Source organism: Nyctibius grandis, unplaced genomic scaffold (assembly GCF_013368605.1).
Source record: "Nyctibius grandis isolate bNycGra1 unplaced genomic scaffold, bNycGra1.pri scaffold_81_arrow_ctg1, whole genome shotgun sequence".
Lineage (NCBI taxonomy): Eukaryota > Metazoa > Chordata > Aves > Nyctibiiformes > Nyctibiidae > Nyctibius > Nyctibius grandis.
The window spans coordinates 66,943-83,307 of NW_027167606.1; the positions used below are offsets into that span (position 1 = coordinate 66,943).

A 16,365-nucleotide genomic window follows, 5' to 3' on the forward strand; every position below is an offset into this window, starting at 1 on the left:
CCACGGTGTGGTGGGGTACAGCACCCTGCGCCTGGCCACCAGCAACCACCCTCCTCCATTGGGTCCCTGCAGCCTTGTTTTGGGGACGGGTACGAATTTGGTCCCTGCCCCACCACTGGTGACCTCCCCATGTGGGGCAGGGGAAGTCCTTGGAGGAATAAAGCAGCTCTGGTGGCGACAGAGTCTCGGGATGTTATCTGAGCCCACCCAAGGTCACCTCCAATAAGATGACACCCAATAACCATGTCCGAGGTCACCTCCAATAAGATGACACCCAATAACCATGTCCGAGGTCACCTCCAATAAGATGGCACCCAAGAACACATGGGAGGTCATTTTTGATGAGCTGACAACTCATAACCTGATCCCTGATGTCACCTCCAATAAGATGATGCCCAAGAACACCACGTTGGATGTCACCTTCAATAAGATGACATCTCATAACCCTGTCCCTGAGGTCAGCGCCAATAAGATGGCACCTCAGAACCCCCATGGTGGAGGTCACCTCCAATGATACCTCATAACCTTGTCCCTGAGGTCACCTCCAATAATGCAATGCCCAAGAACATCACATTGGAGGGCACCTTCAACAAGATGACACCTCATAACCTTGTCCCCGAGGTCACCTCCAATAGGACAATGCCTAAGAACCTCGTCCCTGAGGTCTCCAACAGGACAATGCCTAAGAACCTCGTCCCTGAGGTCACCTCCAATAGGACAATGCCTAAGAACCTTGTCCCCGAGGTCACCTCCAATAGGATGACGCCCAAGAACCCCAAACCCACCCAACTCTTGTCCAAGGAGAGGGATCCCCCAAACCCCAGAGAAGCTGGGGGGTGGTGAGGAGCTCCCAAATCCCACCCCAGCCCCCTTCCAGCAACCCATGGGGCTGCCCCTTCCCCGACTTCCCCGGCCCTTGCTCCTACTGCCGACGTGTCCCTTGGCCCCATCAACTCCCTCGTTGGGTCGATCCCATCAAAAATTAACCCCCGGTGGAGAATGCGCTGACCCAAGCAGGGCCACCTCCGTCAGCACCTTTCGGTCCCCTTTTGACCACAAAAAAATCGCTAAAATTTAACCCAAGGGGAGGGCTGGTGAAGGCCACACATTGGCCCAAGGCAGGAGAACCCCCTTCTCTGGGCCTACCTGAGGGTCCCCCATGAGCTGGATGAAGGTTGGTGCCAGATGGTTCTTCTCCAAAAGCCGCCTCTTCCCCTCAAAAGAAGCAACGCTAGAAAATAATAATTAAAAAATATAATTAATTATTTTCTTCCTGCCCCAGTTTGCTCCAGTTTTGCCCTATTTTGGGGGGGTTTTGCTGCCACAAGGAGGGGAGGGAAGGGCTGCTGGTGGCTTTGGCTCTGGCCACCCTTCACTGGCAGTTGGTGGCCCCCGGACACCTTTGCCTTGCCTGCACTTTTGCCTTCTGCTGGAACGTCCCCAAAAACCCACCCCAGATGTCAACCATTAACCCAGACCAGCCCTTGGCCGGGTTATATAGGAGCCCACCCCGCTGCTCGTGGCGAGAAGACACCAGAGGAGCAGGAGAAGCATTTTTTGGGGTGAAATCCATCCCTTTTGGGACTCCGCGAGCGTGGGGTGGGCGTGCATGGCTACGGGGCGTTCCCGGGGTCTCACGGTGGCAGCATGGCTTTCGCCAGCCTCCTGGAGCACGTGGGGGGCATGGGACGCTTCCAGGTGGCCTCGGTGCTCCTCCTGGCCCTGCCTGTCCTCATGATGGCCAGTCACAACCTTCTGCAGAACTTCACGGCCGCCACCAGTGACCATCGCTGCCGGCTTCGGTGGGAGGTCAATGCCACCGGCCTCGACCCTCAGGACCTGCTGAGGATCTCGGTTCCCCACGGTGAGCAGTGCCGGCGCTTCGTGACACCACAGTGGTGGCTTTTGGAGGCCAATGGCTCAGCTCCCAACAGCAGCTGGCCGGAGACAGAGCCCTGCCACGACGGTTGGACGTATGACCGCAGCGTCTTCACCAGCACCATCGTCACTGAGGTAGGATGGCGGCGGCGGTGGGGTGGGATTTGGGGCTGGTGGCACGTTTCACCCAATCCTGTGTGTGGTTCCCACCTGGAGGCACCAGCGAAGGGTCCACTGTCATCACGCCGTTGACTTCTTCCAACTGGAGCATCTTCCCCACTCAACCCTTGGTGGAGGCACACAATGCCGTGAGAGCTCAGGAGAAGAACGGGGGGGAATGAGGGAGTTGGTGGCCATCAAGGGGGTCAAAAAGGGGCCAGATGACACCTGGAAGGAGCTTCCAACCATGGGGATGCTGGGAAGGGCGACCAAGTGTTTCTTGGCACCTTCTTGGTGGTTCCATTGGCCATCTGTTGGTTGTTGTGTTGGATCAACCATACCAGCCACCATAGCCCGTTTTGGGGGGCAGGAGGGAGGCCAGAGGGGGTCTCCTCCTGACCTCTGTCCCACCCCATCTCCTTGCCCCTCGGCAGTGGGACCTGGTGTGCAGCTCCCGGGGTCTGAAGCAGTTGGCCCAATCGCTCTACATGGCCGGCGTCTTGGTGGGCGGCATCGTCTTTGGAGGTCTTGCAGACAGGTGAGGGGGGGACACCCCATCCCCGTGGGCAGGTGGGGCAGCATCATGGGGGTTGTCTCACCCTCTTCCTCCTCCTCACCGCCCAGGTTCGGCCGCCGGTTGCTGCTCACCTGGTGCTACCTTCAGATGGGCATCGCGGGGACGTGCTCCTCCTTCGCCCCAACCTTCACCGTCTACTGCCTCTTCCGCTTCCTCACGGGCACGGCCTTCTCCGGCGTCGTCCTCAACAGCGTCTCCCTCTGTACGTGGCCACCACCAGCCCCACGGTACCAGCCCTGGGCACGTTCCTGGTCTGCTCCACGTCTCCGTGTGTCTCGGCAGCTTTGGAGTGGATGCCCACACGCACCCGGGCTCTCGTGGGGACCTTCACGGGTTACTGCTACACCACCGGGCAGTTCCTGCTGGCGGGGATCGCCTACGCCGTCCCGGATTGGCGCTGGCTGCAGCTCACCGTGTCCCTGCCCTTCTTCTGCTTCTTCCTCTACTCGTGGTGAGGAGGAGGAGGAGGAATGGAGTTGGGGATGGAGGGATGGATGCAGGGATGGACAGATGGAGGTTGGATGGATGGAGGGGTGGATGGATGGATGGAGGGTGGAAGGAAAGGTGTGTGCAAAGATGGATGGATGAATAGAAGGTGGAAGGATGGATGAAGTGTTGGATGGATGGGTGGAACCATGGAGAAATGGCTGGAGGGACAGAGAGGTAGGTCACTGGTGGTGGGGTGAGACAGCTGGTGGGCTGATCCTTGGGTTCCTGTCCCCATCTCCTCCACAGGTGGTTGACAGAGTCAGCTCGCTGGCTGGTCATGGTGGGGAAGTCCCAGCAGGCCCTGAAGGAGCTCCAGAAGGTGGCCAGGATAAATGGGAAGAAAGAGGAAGGAGACAAGCTCGACATAGAAGTAAAAGGCTCCGGCCGGGTCCCCTGGGGCATCTTTGGGGTTTTTTAGAGGGTGGGGGGAAATGGCCCCACTCTCCTGGCCCTCATGTAGAGGGCCAACAGTGGGGCTCCCCTCCACCCATCTTTCCAGCCCCTTAAACAACCATCCATACCCATAGACAACTGCCCATCCATCACCATCTGCATCCAGCCCCTTATACAAACATCTGCCTGTCTGTCCATCCATCTCCACCTCCATCATCTCCACCTCCACCATCTCCACCTCCATCATCTCCACCTCAATCCATCTCCACCTCCATCATCTCCACCTCCATCTCCATCATCTCCACATCCTCCATCTCCATCCATCCCATCCATCCAGCCCCTTTTACAACCAACCATCCATCTATCCACCATCTCCATCGCCCATATCCATCCATCTGACCATCTGTCCATCCATCTCTTTGTCCGTCCCTTGTCCCACCCACCCTCCACCCATCCTGCCCAGGGCTTAATTCCCCACCCCCCCCACCCCCAGCTCCATCCTGGTTCCCCTCTCTGCTCCTCCCACCCCGGCTTCCCGCAGCGAGAAGAGGGACCACAGTGCCCCATCCCCACCCCAGAGCCCCGCCCCATCTCCCTCTAGGCCTTGAGGTCCTACATGCAGAAGGAGATGGCTTCATCGAGAAGTCGTCACACAGTGGTTGACCTGGTCCGGACACCCGTCGTGTGCCGCATCTCCTGTTGCCTCTGCTTTGTGTGGTACGTCTGGTGGTGGAGGACATCAGTGGGTGGTTGTCCAGCTGACCCCCCCAGTCATTGATCCATCCATCCCTCCACCCATCCCCAACCACCCACCTTACCCAGGTCCTTATTGGAAAGGGAAACTGAGTCACAGTGCATGACTCAGTCAACAGAGGGCTCTTGGCCCACATGTGCTCCAGGAAGGGACACAGATCTCCTGGCTGGAGCTCACAGGCCAGGGGATGGTGTGTGACCCCCACATCCCACCCCACACCTCCCCACTGGTGACATTTCCCCCCCCCCACGTCTTCTCGGCCTAGGTTCTCTACCAGCTTCGCCTACTACGGGTTGGCCATGGACCTGCAAAACTTTGACTTCAACATCTACGTGATCCAGCTGATCTTTGGGGCCGTGGACATCCCGGCCAAGCTGGTCTCCATCCTCACCATCACCTTTGTGGGGCGACGCTTCACCCAGTCCGTTGCCCTCATCCTGGCTGGCTTGGCCATCTTGGCCAACACCTTGGTGCCACGAGGTGAGGGCCGGGGATGGTGGCAGTGGTGTCCCCTTCATCTCCAGCCCACAAGGGACCACCTGGGAGGGCCAAAACAAGCTCAACCCATTAACACAACCCACAGGTTGAGTGATTTAAGGTTTTTACGGGCGATTTGCCGGAAATCCTTGTGTTTGGGGGGTCTCCTCTCTCCATCACCCACTGTCAACCCAACCCAACTCCACCGAGTGACACCAAAGTGAGTTCCAGATGTCCTGTCCTCATCCCCACAGACCTGCGGATGATCCGCACTGCCCTGGCCGTCTTCGGGAAGGGTTGCTTGGCCGCATCCTTCAACTGCGTCTTCCTCTACACGGGTGAGCTCTACCCCACCGTTATTCGGTAAGGAGTTGGGGTGGAGGCCATGGGAGGTGATGGGGTGGCCGTGACCACACAGGCTGGTCCCTCAGGCCCTCTTGGTGTCCCACAGGCAGACAGGCATGGGGTTGGGCAACACCATGGCCCGTCTGGGCAGCATCATGGCCCCCTTGGTGAAGATGGCGGGTGAAGGCTTCCCCATGTTGCCCTTCATCATCTACGGGGCAGCCCCTGTGGTGTCGGGGTTGGTGGCCATCTTCCTGCCAGAGACACGGGACAAGGCACTGCCCGAGACGGTGGAGGAGGTGGAGGGCAGGTGGGATTGGAGGGACTGAAGGAGAAGGGGAGGGACAGATAGATGGTGGGGAGGGACAGAGGGACGAGTGGAGACAGGGAGGGATGGTGGGAGAGGATTGGTTGGACATGGGGATGGGTGGATGGAGGATTGGTTGTGTGTGGGGATGGATGGAGAGGTGGATGGACAGCTGGGTGGATGGATGGGATGGAGGATTGGTTGTGTGTGGTGATGGATGGACAGATGGATGGACAGGAGGGAATGGGATTGGACAGAGGTGGATGGAGAGATGGATGGATGGGAAGAAGAATATGGCAATGGATGGATGAACGGACGGACAGACGGCTGTCTACGAAGATGGACAGGTCCATGGAGAAGGAGAGGGACCAGCAGCATGAAAACCCACCTGCCCCCCCAAACCCACCTGCAGCCCATCCTCCCTCTCCCCCAGGACCCAGCCCCAGAAGGATGAAGCCCAACATCTCCAGCTCCCACTTCAGCCCACCCAGCCCAGCAGCACCACGGAGCCCTGCTAGTGTTGGCCACGCTGGGGGACCCCCAAACCTCCCCAGACCTCAGTGGATGAAAGAGCAGGAGTGGCTTGGGGGGGTGGGTGTGAATTCCCACCCCCCCCCAGAAGAGCAAAGGGACAGCAATGGCCATGGCCACCCTCTTGCATGGCCAAGGAGGGGACCCAGGTGCCCTCCTCGCAGCCTTGGGGGATGGTGTCCCCCCAAACTGCTGCTTCAAAGGATGTTTTATTTCTGTGCTGGAATAAAAAAAAAAACAACAAAAAAACAAACACGCAGCCGGTGCGGGGGGGTTGGGAGGGGGTTTGTTTTCCCACGGCCGCGGGGGGTCCCGCGCAGCCTGGCTGTCCCACCCCAAAGGCAAACATGGGACCCAGCGGGGTGCTGTGGCCTCGGCATCGCGTCCCCCCCTCCCCTCCGCTGTCCCCTCCTCCCCTCTGCCTGCGCCAGAGCGGCGAGGGAGGGAGGGTCACGCTCAAGAGCACAGGGAGGACCCAGGGATCCCAAGAGCTCAGGGACCCTGAGGACCCAGGTGTCCCATGGACCCACGTGTCCAGGAGCCCAGCGATCCTGAGGACCAGGGGGTCCCAACCAGGCTTCCAGATGCCCCAAGGACCCAGACACCCGAAGGATTCATGTCCCCCGAGGACCCGGGTGTCCCAATGACCCAGGGATCCCAGGAATCCAGCCACCCAGGTGCCCAGTCTTCCCAAGGACCCCCAGATCCCAAGGACCTCAGCATCCGGCCACCCAGCACCCTCCTCTCCACCCACCCAGCCAGTGAGGATCCGGGTGTCCTGCCCCCCAAGCCACCTCCCAGGTCCCCTGGTCGCTGCCCCTTCCTGCCTACGCTCTGCTGCCTCCCGCTGCCCTCCTGCCCGGGGTCCAAGGGGCTCCCGGGGATCCGGTTCAGGGCCCCCAGGGACTTTGCCCCATGAATCGTTCACCATGGATGGTGAAAACACGCCAGGAGGGGACTGGGGGGGTCCCCATCCACGTGGGGTCAGGGGCTTCCTCGTCAAGGAAGAGGATGGAGAGGATGGGATGGCCCCAGGGAGCCGTTGGGCATCCCTGGTTGGGGACCGGCGTGGCCAGCGCCGGCATTTCCGCCCGACGATCATCTCCACTGACCCAGAGCAGGATCTGGTCCCACCAGAGTCAAACGTTAACTGGGAGCAGGGGTGACTTTAAATAGGAGCGGGGCCGGGGACAGGGCCGTGGCCATGGGCAGCTGTGGGGCCGAGGGGTGGTAGTTGCCAGCAGACGGCTCCGGGGAGCAGGATTTGGTGCTGGGAGAGGGCGGGTGATAGCTGGAGCGACGGACAGGTGAGTGGATCAATAGAGAGATCAATGCGTTGATCGGGAGAGGGAGAGGCCAATGGACTGGTCAAGAGAGAGATTAAAGCTCAATAGCCTGATCAATAGAGAGAAAGACTGATCAATGGAAAGATTATAGGTCAATAGACTGATCAATGAAAGATTATAGGTCAATAGATTGATCAATAGAGAGATTAAGATCAATACATTGATCAATAAAAAGATTATATGTCAATAGATTGATCAATAGTGAGATTTAAGATCAATAGATTGATTAACAGAGACCGATAGACCAGTCAATAGATAGATTAAGATCACTGTATTGATCAGTAGATTATAGGTCAATAGGCTGATCAATAGAGAGAGACCAATAGATCAATCAATTGAGAGATTAAAGGTCAATAAATCAATTAACAGAAAGATTATAGGTCAACAGAGAGATTAAGATTGATATATTGATCAATAGAAAGATTATAAATCAATAAATTGATGGATAGACCAATAGATTGATCAACAGAGCGACAGATCATTCCATTGATCGGTGGATCATTGTCCAATAGGTTCATCAATAGAAAAATACAGACCAATAGATTGAACAATTAATAGATTATAGATTAATTTATTGATGACAGAGAGACACAAACCATCAGATGGATGAATAGAGATGCTGTAGAACAACAGACTGATCAATAGATTGATCAACAGAAACATATAGACCAATAAATTAATAAATAAAGAGGGATATTATAGACTAATTGATGATCAACATGCTATAGATAATAGAAATCTAAAGATCAATAATTTATCAATAGAGAAAGAGCTCGCTGGGTTGATCGACAGGGAGTCCAATAGATCAATCAATAGAGAGGGGGAGATCAATAGATTGATCTGTAGACCTATGTAGACCTATAGATTGATTGATCAGCAGATAAATCAATCGATTGATAGGGTGAGGAATCAATAGATGGGCAGAGGGAGAGGCAGGTAGATCCACCAGCTGGATGATGGTTGGCATGGACACTAGAGGAATCCATCGATCGATTGATCGATTGATTGACCGAGGGGTGAAGGACGGCCAGAGAGAGAGCGAGTGGGAGTGGCAGAGGGAGGGAGGGACAGAGGGACGGACAGAGGGACAGCGGGTGGCCGGAGAGACCGAGGCAGAGACGGAGCGAGCGGCAGAGAGGGGGAGAGGAGCAACCCGGCTGGTAGGGATCGATCGATCGATCGCGAGGGATCGTTGGAGGGATGAACCTATTGAGGGAGTGGTAGGGCAGGAGGGAGAGAGGATCGATGGATTGATTGATCAATAATGTGGGGGGAGGGAGGAGGAGGAGGGAGAGCAGCGAAGGGCAGAGCCGATAGCAGGAAATAATCAGTGCTTGATAGATCAATAGAACCTGAGATTGATAGACTGATAGGTGGATCGATCAATTCGATCGATAGATTGAGAGAGAGATCAATAAGCACCCCAAGAGATCAATAAGCACACCAAGAGATCAATAGACACCCCAAGAGATCAATAGACACCAATAGATTGATAGTGACACTGATAGATCGATAGCGACACTGATAGATCGATAGCGACACTGATAGATCGATAGTGCAATCGACAGATTGATTGACCGATCGATTGATTGATAGAGGCAGCGACAGATCAATAGCACAATCAATAGATCAACAGGAAGACCGATAGATCGTCAGCTTGATAGATGAATCATCTGAGAGACCTAGAGATCGATGGATGGATCGATCAATCAATAGATCAATAGACCTATTGACAGACCAATAAACAGGCTGATCGATAGATTGATGGACCAATCAATGGATGATCAATAGAAGGTCCCGATTCCTCCCTCAGTCCCTCCCTTGATCCCTCTGTCCCCGCCGTGGTCTGTCCATGGGTCCTCAGCTCTTCCCCCCCCTCTCCTCGCTTGGCCCCTCCCACCCCTTGGCCAACCCTTGGCCATCCCCAGTCCTGTCCCTCGGCCAGTCCTGATCTCGTCCCACCACTGACCTCCAACCCGTCCCTTTGCTGCTCCTTGGTCCTTCCTCTACTGCGTCCCTTGGTCACCCCGTGGCCTGTCCTTCCACCTGTCCCTCACCCCTCCTCCAAACTGCCCCTTGGCCATCCCTTGGCCATTCCTTGGCCATCCCTTGGCCCATCCTTGGATCTATCCATCCATTGACCATCCAAACTGCCCCTTGGCCATTCCTTGGCCATCCCTTGGCCGTCCCTTGGCCCATCCCTGGATCTATCTCTCAGCCCTTCCTCCAAACCACCCCTTGGCTGCTCCTCAGCCATTCCTTGGCCATCCCTTGGCCCATCCTTGGATCTCTCCATCCTTTGACCATCCAAACCACCCCTTGGCCTTTCCTTGGCCACTCCTAGCCCATCCCTTGGCCCATCCTTCAATGTCTTCTCCTCCTCCCACCCTCCAGCTGACCTGGGTGCACCCCCAGCTCCATCCCTCATCCCACCATGACCTTCGTGGAGCTGCTGGCCCACCTGGGTGGGATGGGCCGCTTCCAGATGACCTACGTTGCCGCCCTGGCCATTCCGCTGCTCATGCTGGCCAGCCACAACCTTCTGCAGAACTTCACTGCTGGTGTCCCCGAGCACCACTGCCGACCTCGGCCCATGGCCAATGACAGCGCCGGGGATGTCCCACTCCTTGTCTCCATCCCCTCTGATGGCCACCACCGTCCCCAGCGTTGCCGCCGCTACGTGGAACTCCAGTGGCACCTCTTGGAGGTCAACGGCACGGTCAACGGCACGGCCAACGAGGCGGCCACCGAGCCTTGCCGTGATGGCTGGACCTACCAGGACGGCGTCTTCGCTCACACCATCGTCACCGAGGTGAGGGGTGGGTGCCCCACAGCCCCCCGGGTGGCCGAGGGGACCCAGGTGTCCAGGTGTTGACCCCCGTGTCCCCTCCCACCGTCAGTGGGACCTGGTGTGCGAGTCCAAGAGGTTGAGGCAGGTGGCCCAATCCATCTACATGGCCGGGATCCTCGTGGGCTCTGGGCTCTTCGGGGTCCTCTCCGACAAGTGCGTGGCCACCCCAGAGCTCTATTGGGAGGAACTGGGAGGAACTGGGAGGGGGGAAAGGGGAGGGATATGCATAGGGATGTCCTCCCCTCCCTCTGGTCCCTGGTGTCCCTGTGTCCCCAGTGCCACCAGGGTGGGTCTGTCCCAGTACAGCTTGTCCCACTGTCCCCACTGGAGTCACTCATCCCAGTATTCCCAGTAGCCATATTCCCCATCCCAGTATTCCAAATGCCTTGTGTCCCCATCCCAGTGGTCCCAGCACCCCACAATCCCCATCCCAAGGCCTCCAGCACCCCATGTCCCCTCTCCCAGCATCTCCAGCACCCCACATCCCCCATCCCAGCACCCTCAGTGCCTCGTGCCCCTGTCCCAGTGCCCCCTATCACCATCCCAGTGCCCCCAGTGCCCCATGTCCCCCATCCCAGTGCCCCCAGCACCATGTCCCAGCAGGTTCGGGCGCCGGGCGCTGCTGACCTGGTGCTACCTGCAGCTGGGGGTGACGGGGGCCGGCACTGCAGCTGCCCCCACCTTCGTTGTCTACTGTCTCTGCCGCTTCCTGGTGGGCCTGGCCATGGCCGGGGTGTCCCTCAACTCTGCTTCCCTCTGTGAGCCGGGGACACCGGGGGCTGGGCTTGGGCCTACCACCCCTACCCCACTGGAAGCACCCAGGCTCCAACCCCACCACCACTGACCCTTGGGAGGGACCCAGGCTCCAACCCCACCACCACTGACCCTTGGGAGGGACCCAGGCTCCAACCCAACCACCACTGACCCTTGGGAGGGACCCAGGCTCCAACCCAACCACCGTTGACCCCTGGGAGGGACCCAGACTCCAACCCAACCACCACTGACCCTTGGGAGGGACCCAGGCTCCAACCCCACCACCACTGACCCTTGGGAGGGACCCAGACTCCAACCCAACCACCACTGACCCTTGGGAGGGACCCAGGCTCCAACCCCACCACCATTGACCCTTGGGAGGGACCCAGGCTCCAACCCAACCACCATTGACCCATGGGAGGGACCCAGGCTCCAACCCAACCACCATTGACCCTTGGGAGGGACCCAGGCTCCAACCCAACCACCATTGACCCTTGGGAGGGACCCAGGCTCCAATCCTGCCACCATTGACCCCTGGGAGGACCCCACATGTCCATGCTTGTCTCCACCACCTTCGGGAAGGCTCCAGACGTCCCATCTCCAGCCCTCCCACCCCCAACCCATGGGAGGGACCCAGACATCCAGGGTTGGCCCTATCCCATGGGGTAGATCCCACCATCCGTGGTTGCCCGCAGGCATGGAGTGGATCCCGACGGAAGCGCGCGCCGTGGTGGGCACCATCAACGGCTACTGCTACACCTTGGGGCAGTTCGTGCTGGCGGCCGTGGCCTTCGGCCTCCCCCACTGGCGCTGGCTCCAGCTCGTCGTCTCCCTCCCCTTCTTCCTCTTCTTCCTCTACTCCTGGTACGGGGAACCCCGACGTCCGGGCAGCTGCTCACCCCCACCCTCGTGGGGTGGGGTGGGGTGGGCAGGAGGTGGACGTTGGGGTGTCTGGGTTCCTTAGGGGTGGTGGTGGGGACACCGTGGTCCTCAGTGGGTGGTGGGTCCCCCGTAACCCCCTGTCCCACCCCCCCAAGGCTCTTCGTGGAGTCAGCCCGGTGGCAGGTGATTGCGGGGAGACCTGACCTGGCCCTCAAGGGGCTCCGCAAAGTCGCCCGCGTCAACGGGAGGAAGGAGGAGGGGGACAAGCTCAGCGAGGAGGTGATGGGGGGCTGCCCAGAGCCCCCCCACGTCCCCCAGATCCCCCCCAGTTCCCCCGTATCCTCCCCTACATCCCCGCACCCCCCAGATCCTTCTGGATCTCCCTGGATCCCCCAAACCCTTCCAGATCCCCCCTCAGATCCTCCCATTCACCCTCCACTCAGCCCAGATCCCTCCAGACCCCCTCTATACCTCCTAGATCCCTCTGATCCCTCCCTAGATCCTTCCAGATCACCTGGATCCCCCCGAGACCCCCTATTATCCCTCCTAGATCCCACCGACCCCACCAGCTCCACCCAGGTCCCCGTGATCCCTCCCAGATCCCATCCCCTGGATCCCCCCAGACCCCCTCTATCCCTCCTAGATCCCTCTGATCCCTCCAATCCCTCCCTAGATCCCTCCAGATCACCTGGATCCCCCCTGAGACACCCCTATTATCCCTCCTAGATCCCACCGACCCCACCAGCTCCACCCAGGTCCCCATGACCCCTCCCAGATCCCATCCCCTGGATCCCCCCTGACTCCTTGGGTCCCTCCTAGATCCCACCAACCCCACCAGCTCCACCCAGGTCCCCATGACCCTTCCCAGATCCCATCCCCTGGATCCCCCCTGACTCCTTGGGTCCCTCCTAGATCCCACCAACCCCACCAGCTCCACCCAGGTCCCCATGACCCCTCCCAGATCCCATCCCCTGGATTCCCCCCAACTCCTTGGATCCCTCCTAGATCCCCCCACCCCAAGATCTCCCCAGATCCCCCTTCTCACAGGCACTGCGGGCGCTGGTGCGCCGGGAACCGCCGCCGCCGGGGGGCGCCCTGGCCACCCTGGTCCGCACCCCCGGGATGAGGATGGTCTCCTGCGGCGTCTCCTTCGTCTGGCAAGTGGGGCTGTTTTGAGGCCAAAACCCACCTTTTGAGGCCAAAACCCATCTTTTGGGGGTTAAACCCCACCTTTTTTGGGGCCCAACCCCACATCTTGAGGGTCAAACCCCACCTTTTTGGTCACACCTGGTGGGTTTTGTGTTGAAACGTTGGGTTTTGGGGGCAGGTTCTCCACCAGCTTCGCCTACTACGGGCTGGCCATGGATCTGCAGGGCTTCGGGGTGGACATCTACCTGAGCCAGCTGGTCTTCGGGGCTGTGGACATCCCGGCCAAGCTGGCCTCGGTGTTGGCCATCAGCTGCGTGGGGCGGAGGGTGGCCCAGGGGGGCTCCTTGGCACTCGCCGGCATCTGCATCCTCGCCAACATCATCGTGCCAATGGGTGGGCGCTGGGATGGATGGAGGGGTGGTGGAGAGATGGAGGATGATGGGATGAAGGGATGGTGGGAGGGATGAAGAGATGGAGGGATGGAGGATGGACTGATGGAGGACAATGGGATGGAGGATGGAGGATGATGGGATGGAGGGATGGTGGACAACGGGATGGACGGCTGGAGGAAGAAGAGGTAGAAGGGTGGAGGGAGAAGCTGGAGGGACAGAGGCTGAAAAGATGAAGGGATGGAAGTTGGAGGATGATGGGATGGAGGTTCAGAGGGTGGAAGGATGGGTGAAGGTTGGAGGGATGGAGGGAAGGAGGTTGGAGGACAGACAGAGGGGTGGGGGGATGTTGGAGGAATGTTGGGGTTGCACTGAGGGGACAGCGATAGAGGTTGAAGGCTGGAGGGATGAAGGGTCATTGGAGGGACATGAGACATTCAGAGGTTGGAGAGAAGGACCATTGGTGGGTCATCGAGGAGCTGTTGGCGGCTGGAGGTGTGAGACCTCCCGTCCCCAGAGCTGCAGATGCTGCGCATGGCCTTCGCGGTGATCGGGAAGGGCTCCTTGGCCGCCTCCTTCAACTGTGCCTACATCTTCACCGGAGAGCTCTTCCCCACCGTCATCAGGTGGGTGGTTGTCACCCGCAGGGGCTGCTGGCACCACAGCCCTCCCTCCCTCCGTCTGTCCATCCACTCATCCATCTGCCAACCCACTGAGTCATCCTTCATCCATTGACCAGCTCATCTACCCACCCAACCAGCTCATCTACCCACCCATCCATGCAAACATCATTCCATGCACCAACCAACCAGCCCATCCATCCACCATCAAGCCCTCCATCCCTCAAGCCCTCCATCCCTCAACTGCTCCATCCATCCAACCACCACTCCATACATCAATCCACCATCAAGCTCTCCATCCCTCACCCCTCCATCCAGCTCTCCATCATCAACCCCTCCCTCAACCGCTCCATCCATCCACCTCTCCATCCACCACCTCCATCCCTCAACTGCTCCATCTATCCATCCACCTCTCCATCCATCACCAAGCTCTCCATCCCTCCATCCATCCACCTCCTTCTCCATCCATCATCAGCCCCTCAATCCATCCAACCACCTCTCCATCCACCCAACCACCACCACCTCCATCCCTCAATCCATCCATCCATCCAACCACCTCTCCATCCAACCATCCATCCATCCATCCAACCATCCATCCACCCACCCACCCCCTCTCTCCGGCACAGGCAGACGGGGATGGGCCTGGGGGGCACCATGGCCCGTGTGGGTAGCATGGTGGCCCCACTGGTGCGCATGGCAGCTGACGTGACCCCGGTGCTGCCCCTCATCATCTATGGGGCCGCCCCCATCATCTCGGCCATCGCCACCTGCTTCCTGCCCGAGACCCGCAACGTGCCCCTGCCCGAGACCGTCAAGGACGTTGAGAGACGGTGAGGGGCTCCCCAGCGAGGTGGCCTTGGCCACACTGAGGGATCCCGTCCCCACCAGATCCCCTTTTTCTCCTCGACCCTTTCGTGGTGGACACCAAGGGGGGGAAATCCCCATATTAGGGCGAGATTCCTTTCTTGGAGGAGTCCAGAAGGTTTTGGGGTGGGAAGGGATGAAGGTTTTGGGGTGGGAAGGGATGAAGGTTTTGGGATTGGGAAGGGACAAGGGTTTTGGGGTGAAAAGGGATGAAGGTTTTGGGGTTGGGAAGGGACGAAGAAGGTTTTGGGGTGAGAAGGGATGAAGGTTTTGGGGTAGGAAGGGACAAAGGTTTTGGGGTTGGGAAGGGACGAAGGTTTTGGGGTGAGAAGGGATGAAGAAGGTTTTGGGGTGAGAAGGGTTCAATGTTTTGAGGTTGGGAAGGGACGAAGGTTTTGGGGTGAGAAGGGACGAAGGTTTTGGGGTGAGAAGGGACGAAGGTTTTGGGGTTGGGAGGGGACGAAGGTTTTGGGGTGAGAAGGGACGAAGGTTTTGGGGTTGGGAGGGGACAAAGGTTTTGGGGTAAGAAGGGACAAAGGTTTTGGGGTTGAGAAGGGACGAAGGTTTTGGGGTAGGAATGGATGAAGAAGGTTTTGGGGTTGGGAAAGGACAAAGGTTTTGGGGTGAGAAGGGACAAAGGTTTTGGGGTGAGAAGGGTTGAAGGTTTTGGGGTTTCTCTTTCCCCGGTGCGGTCCCAGAGCGGGTCACCTCAAGGACGAGGAGGTCACCGTCCCCCTGAGCACCACCAAGACCAAGGACGGCGTCTGAGGGGGAAAGGACGGGCATCGGGCTCCTGCTGGGCCAGTGGTGACAGGGGGCACAGGCCCCCCGGGGTGACACGTCCCCCCCACCCCGTGGGCGACACCCCCCACCCAGACGCTATTTATTTAATCCCAATAAAACCTCAACGCAACGTGGGTGGTCGACATCAACCGCTGCCCTCCCGGGGACCCAGGGGGCCAGCGGGGTCCCCGCAACCCCCCGGGGAACCCCGGCGTCGGGGGACCCCCACCCTGACCCCCCCAGGGAGGCTCACGAGGATTTATTTCCCCTTTATATTACCCGGACGCTCCGGCCTTTGCCCCAGTTCGGGTGATTTAACTGCAAAATAAATCTGCAAAGGGATTAATTCTAACGTCAAGTCGGGGCCAGCGAGGAGCAAAAGCCCCAAACGGGGCAGATTTTACCCCAAAAACCCCACGGCAGCACAACCCCACTATCAGCCCTCAGAGAAGCCACATCCCAGCACCTAAATAGCTCGTTTTTACCCCAACCCAAGCACCCCCCACCACACCAGTGCCCCAAAACTCCCCTTGTGCCCCAAAACGCCCCGTTTTTGCCCCAAAATGCCTTTTTTGCCCCAAAACTCCCCCTTTTTGCCCCAAAACTCCCCATTTTTGCCCCAAAACGCCCCCTTTTTGCCCCAAAACGCCCCCTTTGTGCCCCAAAACGCCCCAGTTTTGCCCCAAAACTCCCCCTTTTTGCCCCAAAACTCCCCATTTTTGCCCCAAAACGCCCCCTTTTTGCCCCAAAACGCCCCCTTTTTGCCCCAAAATGCCCCGTTTTTGCCCCAAAACTCCCCCTTTGTGCCCCAAAACTCC

The 16,365-nt window shown here is 58.5% G+C and overlaps 2 protein-coding genes across 2 annotated transcripts; both read left to right on the forward strand.

The window, feature by feature from the left end:
* The first annotated feature begins 1,647 nt into the window (after window positions 1-1,647).
* Window positions 1,648-6,829, forward strand: LOC137677489 (solute carrier family 22 member 6-A-like). The gene is made up of 10 exons (XM_068424787.1): window positions 1,648-2,013; window positions 2,472-2,575; window positions 2,662-2,816; window positions 2,897-3,065; window positions 3,350-3,473; window positions 4,098-4,213; window positions 4,516-4,730; window positions 4,982-5,090; window positions 5,179-5,382; window positions 6,487-6,829. Exons 1-10 carry the CDS (start codon window positions 1,648-1,650, stop codon window positions 6,827-6,829), a joined length of 1,905 nt encoding a protein of 634 aa, XP_068280888.1.
* Window positions 6,830-9,690: 2,861 nt separating this feature from the next.
* LOC137677499 (solute carrier family 22 member 6-like) lies at window positions 9,691-14,734 on the forward strand. Its single transcript, XM_068424799.1, has 9 exons — window positions 9,691-10,068; window positions 10,157-10,260; window positions 10,711-10,865; window positions 11,556-11,724; window positions 11,898-12,021; window positions 12,790-12,899; window positions 13,070-13,284; window positions 13,798-13,906; window positions 14,527-14,734. The coding sequence occupies exons 1-9, from the start codon at window positions 9,691-9,693 to the stop codon at window positions 14,732-14,734; spliced, it is 1,572 nt and encodes a 523-aa protein (XP_068280900.1).
* The last annotated feature ends 1,631 nt before the right edge of the window (window positions 14,735-16,365 follow it).

Coding starts and splice junctions, on each gene's coding strand:
- LOC137677489 (XM_068424787.1), top strand. CDS start 1,648: ATGGCTTTCGCCAGCCTCCTGGAGCACGTGGGGGGCATGGGACGCTTC. Junction 2,576..2,661: donor TTTGGAGGTCTTGCAGACAG/GTGAGGGGGGGA, acceptor CTCACCGCCCAG/GTTCGGCCGCCGGTTGCTGC. Junction 5,091..5,178: donor CTCTACCCCACCGTTATTCG/GTAAGGAGTTGG, acceptor GGTGTCCCACAG/GCAGACAGGCATGGGGTTGG.
- LOC137677499 (XM_068424799.1), top strand. CDS start 9,691: ATGACCTTCGTGGAGCTGCTGGCCCACCTGGGTGGGATGGGCCGCTTC. Junction 11,725..11,897: donor CTCTTCTTCCTCTACTCCTG/GTACGGGGAACC, acceptor CACCCCCCCAAG/GCTCTTCGTGGAGTCAGCCC. Junction 12,022..12,789: donor GGGACAAGCTCAGCGAGGAG/GTGATGGGGGGC, acceptor CCCTTCTCACAG/GCACTGCGGGCGCTGGTGCG.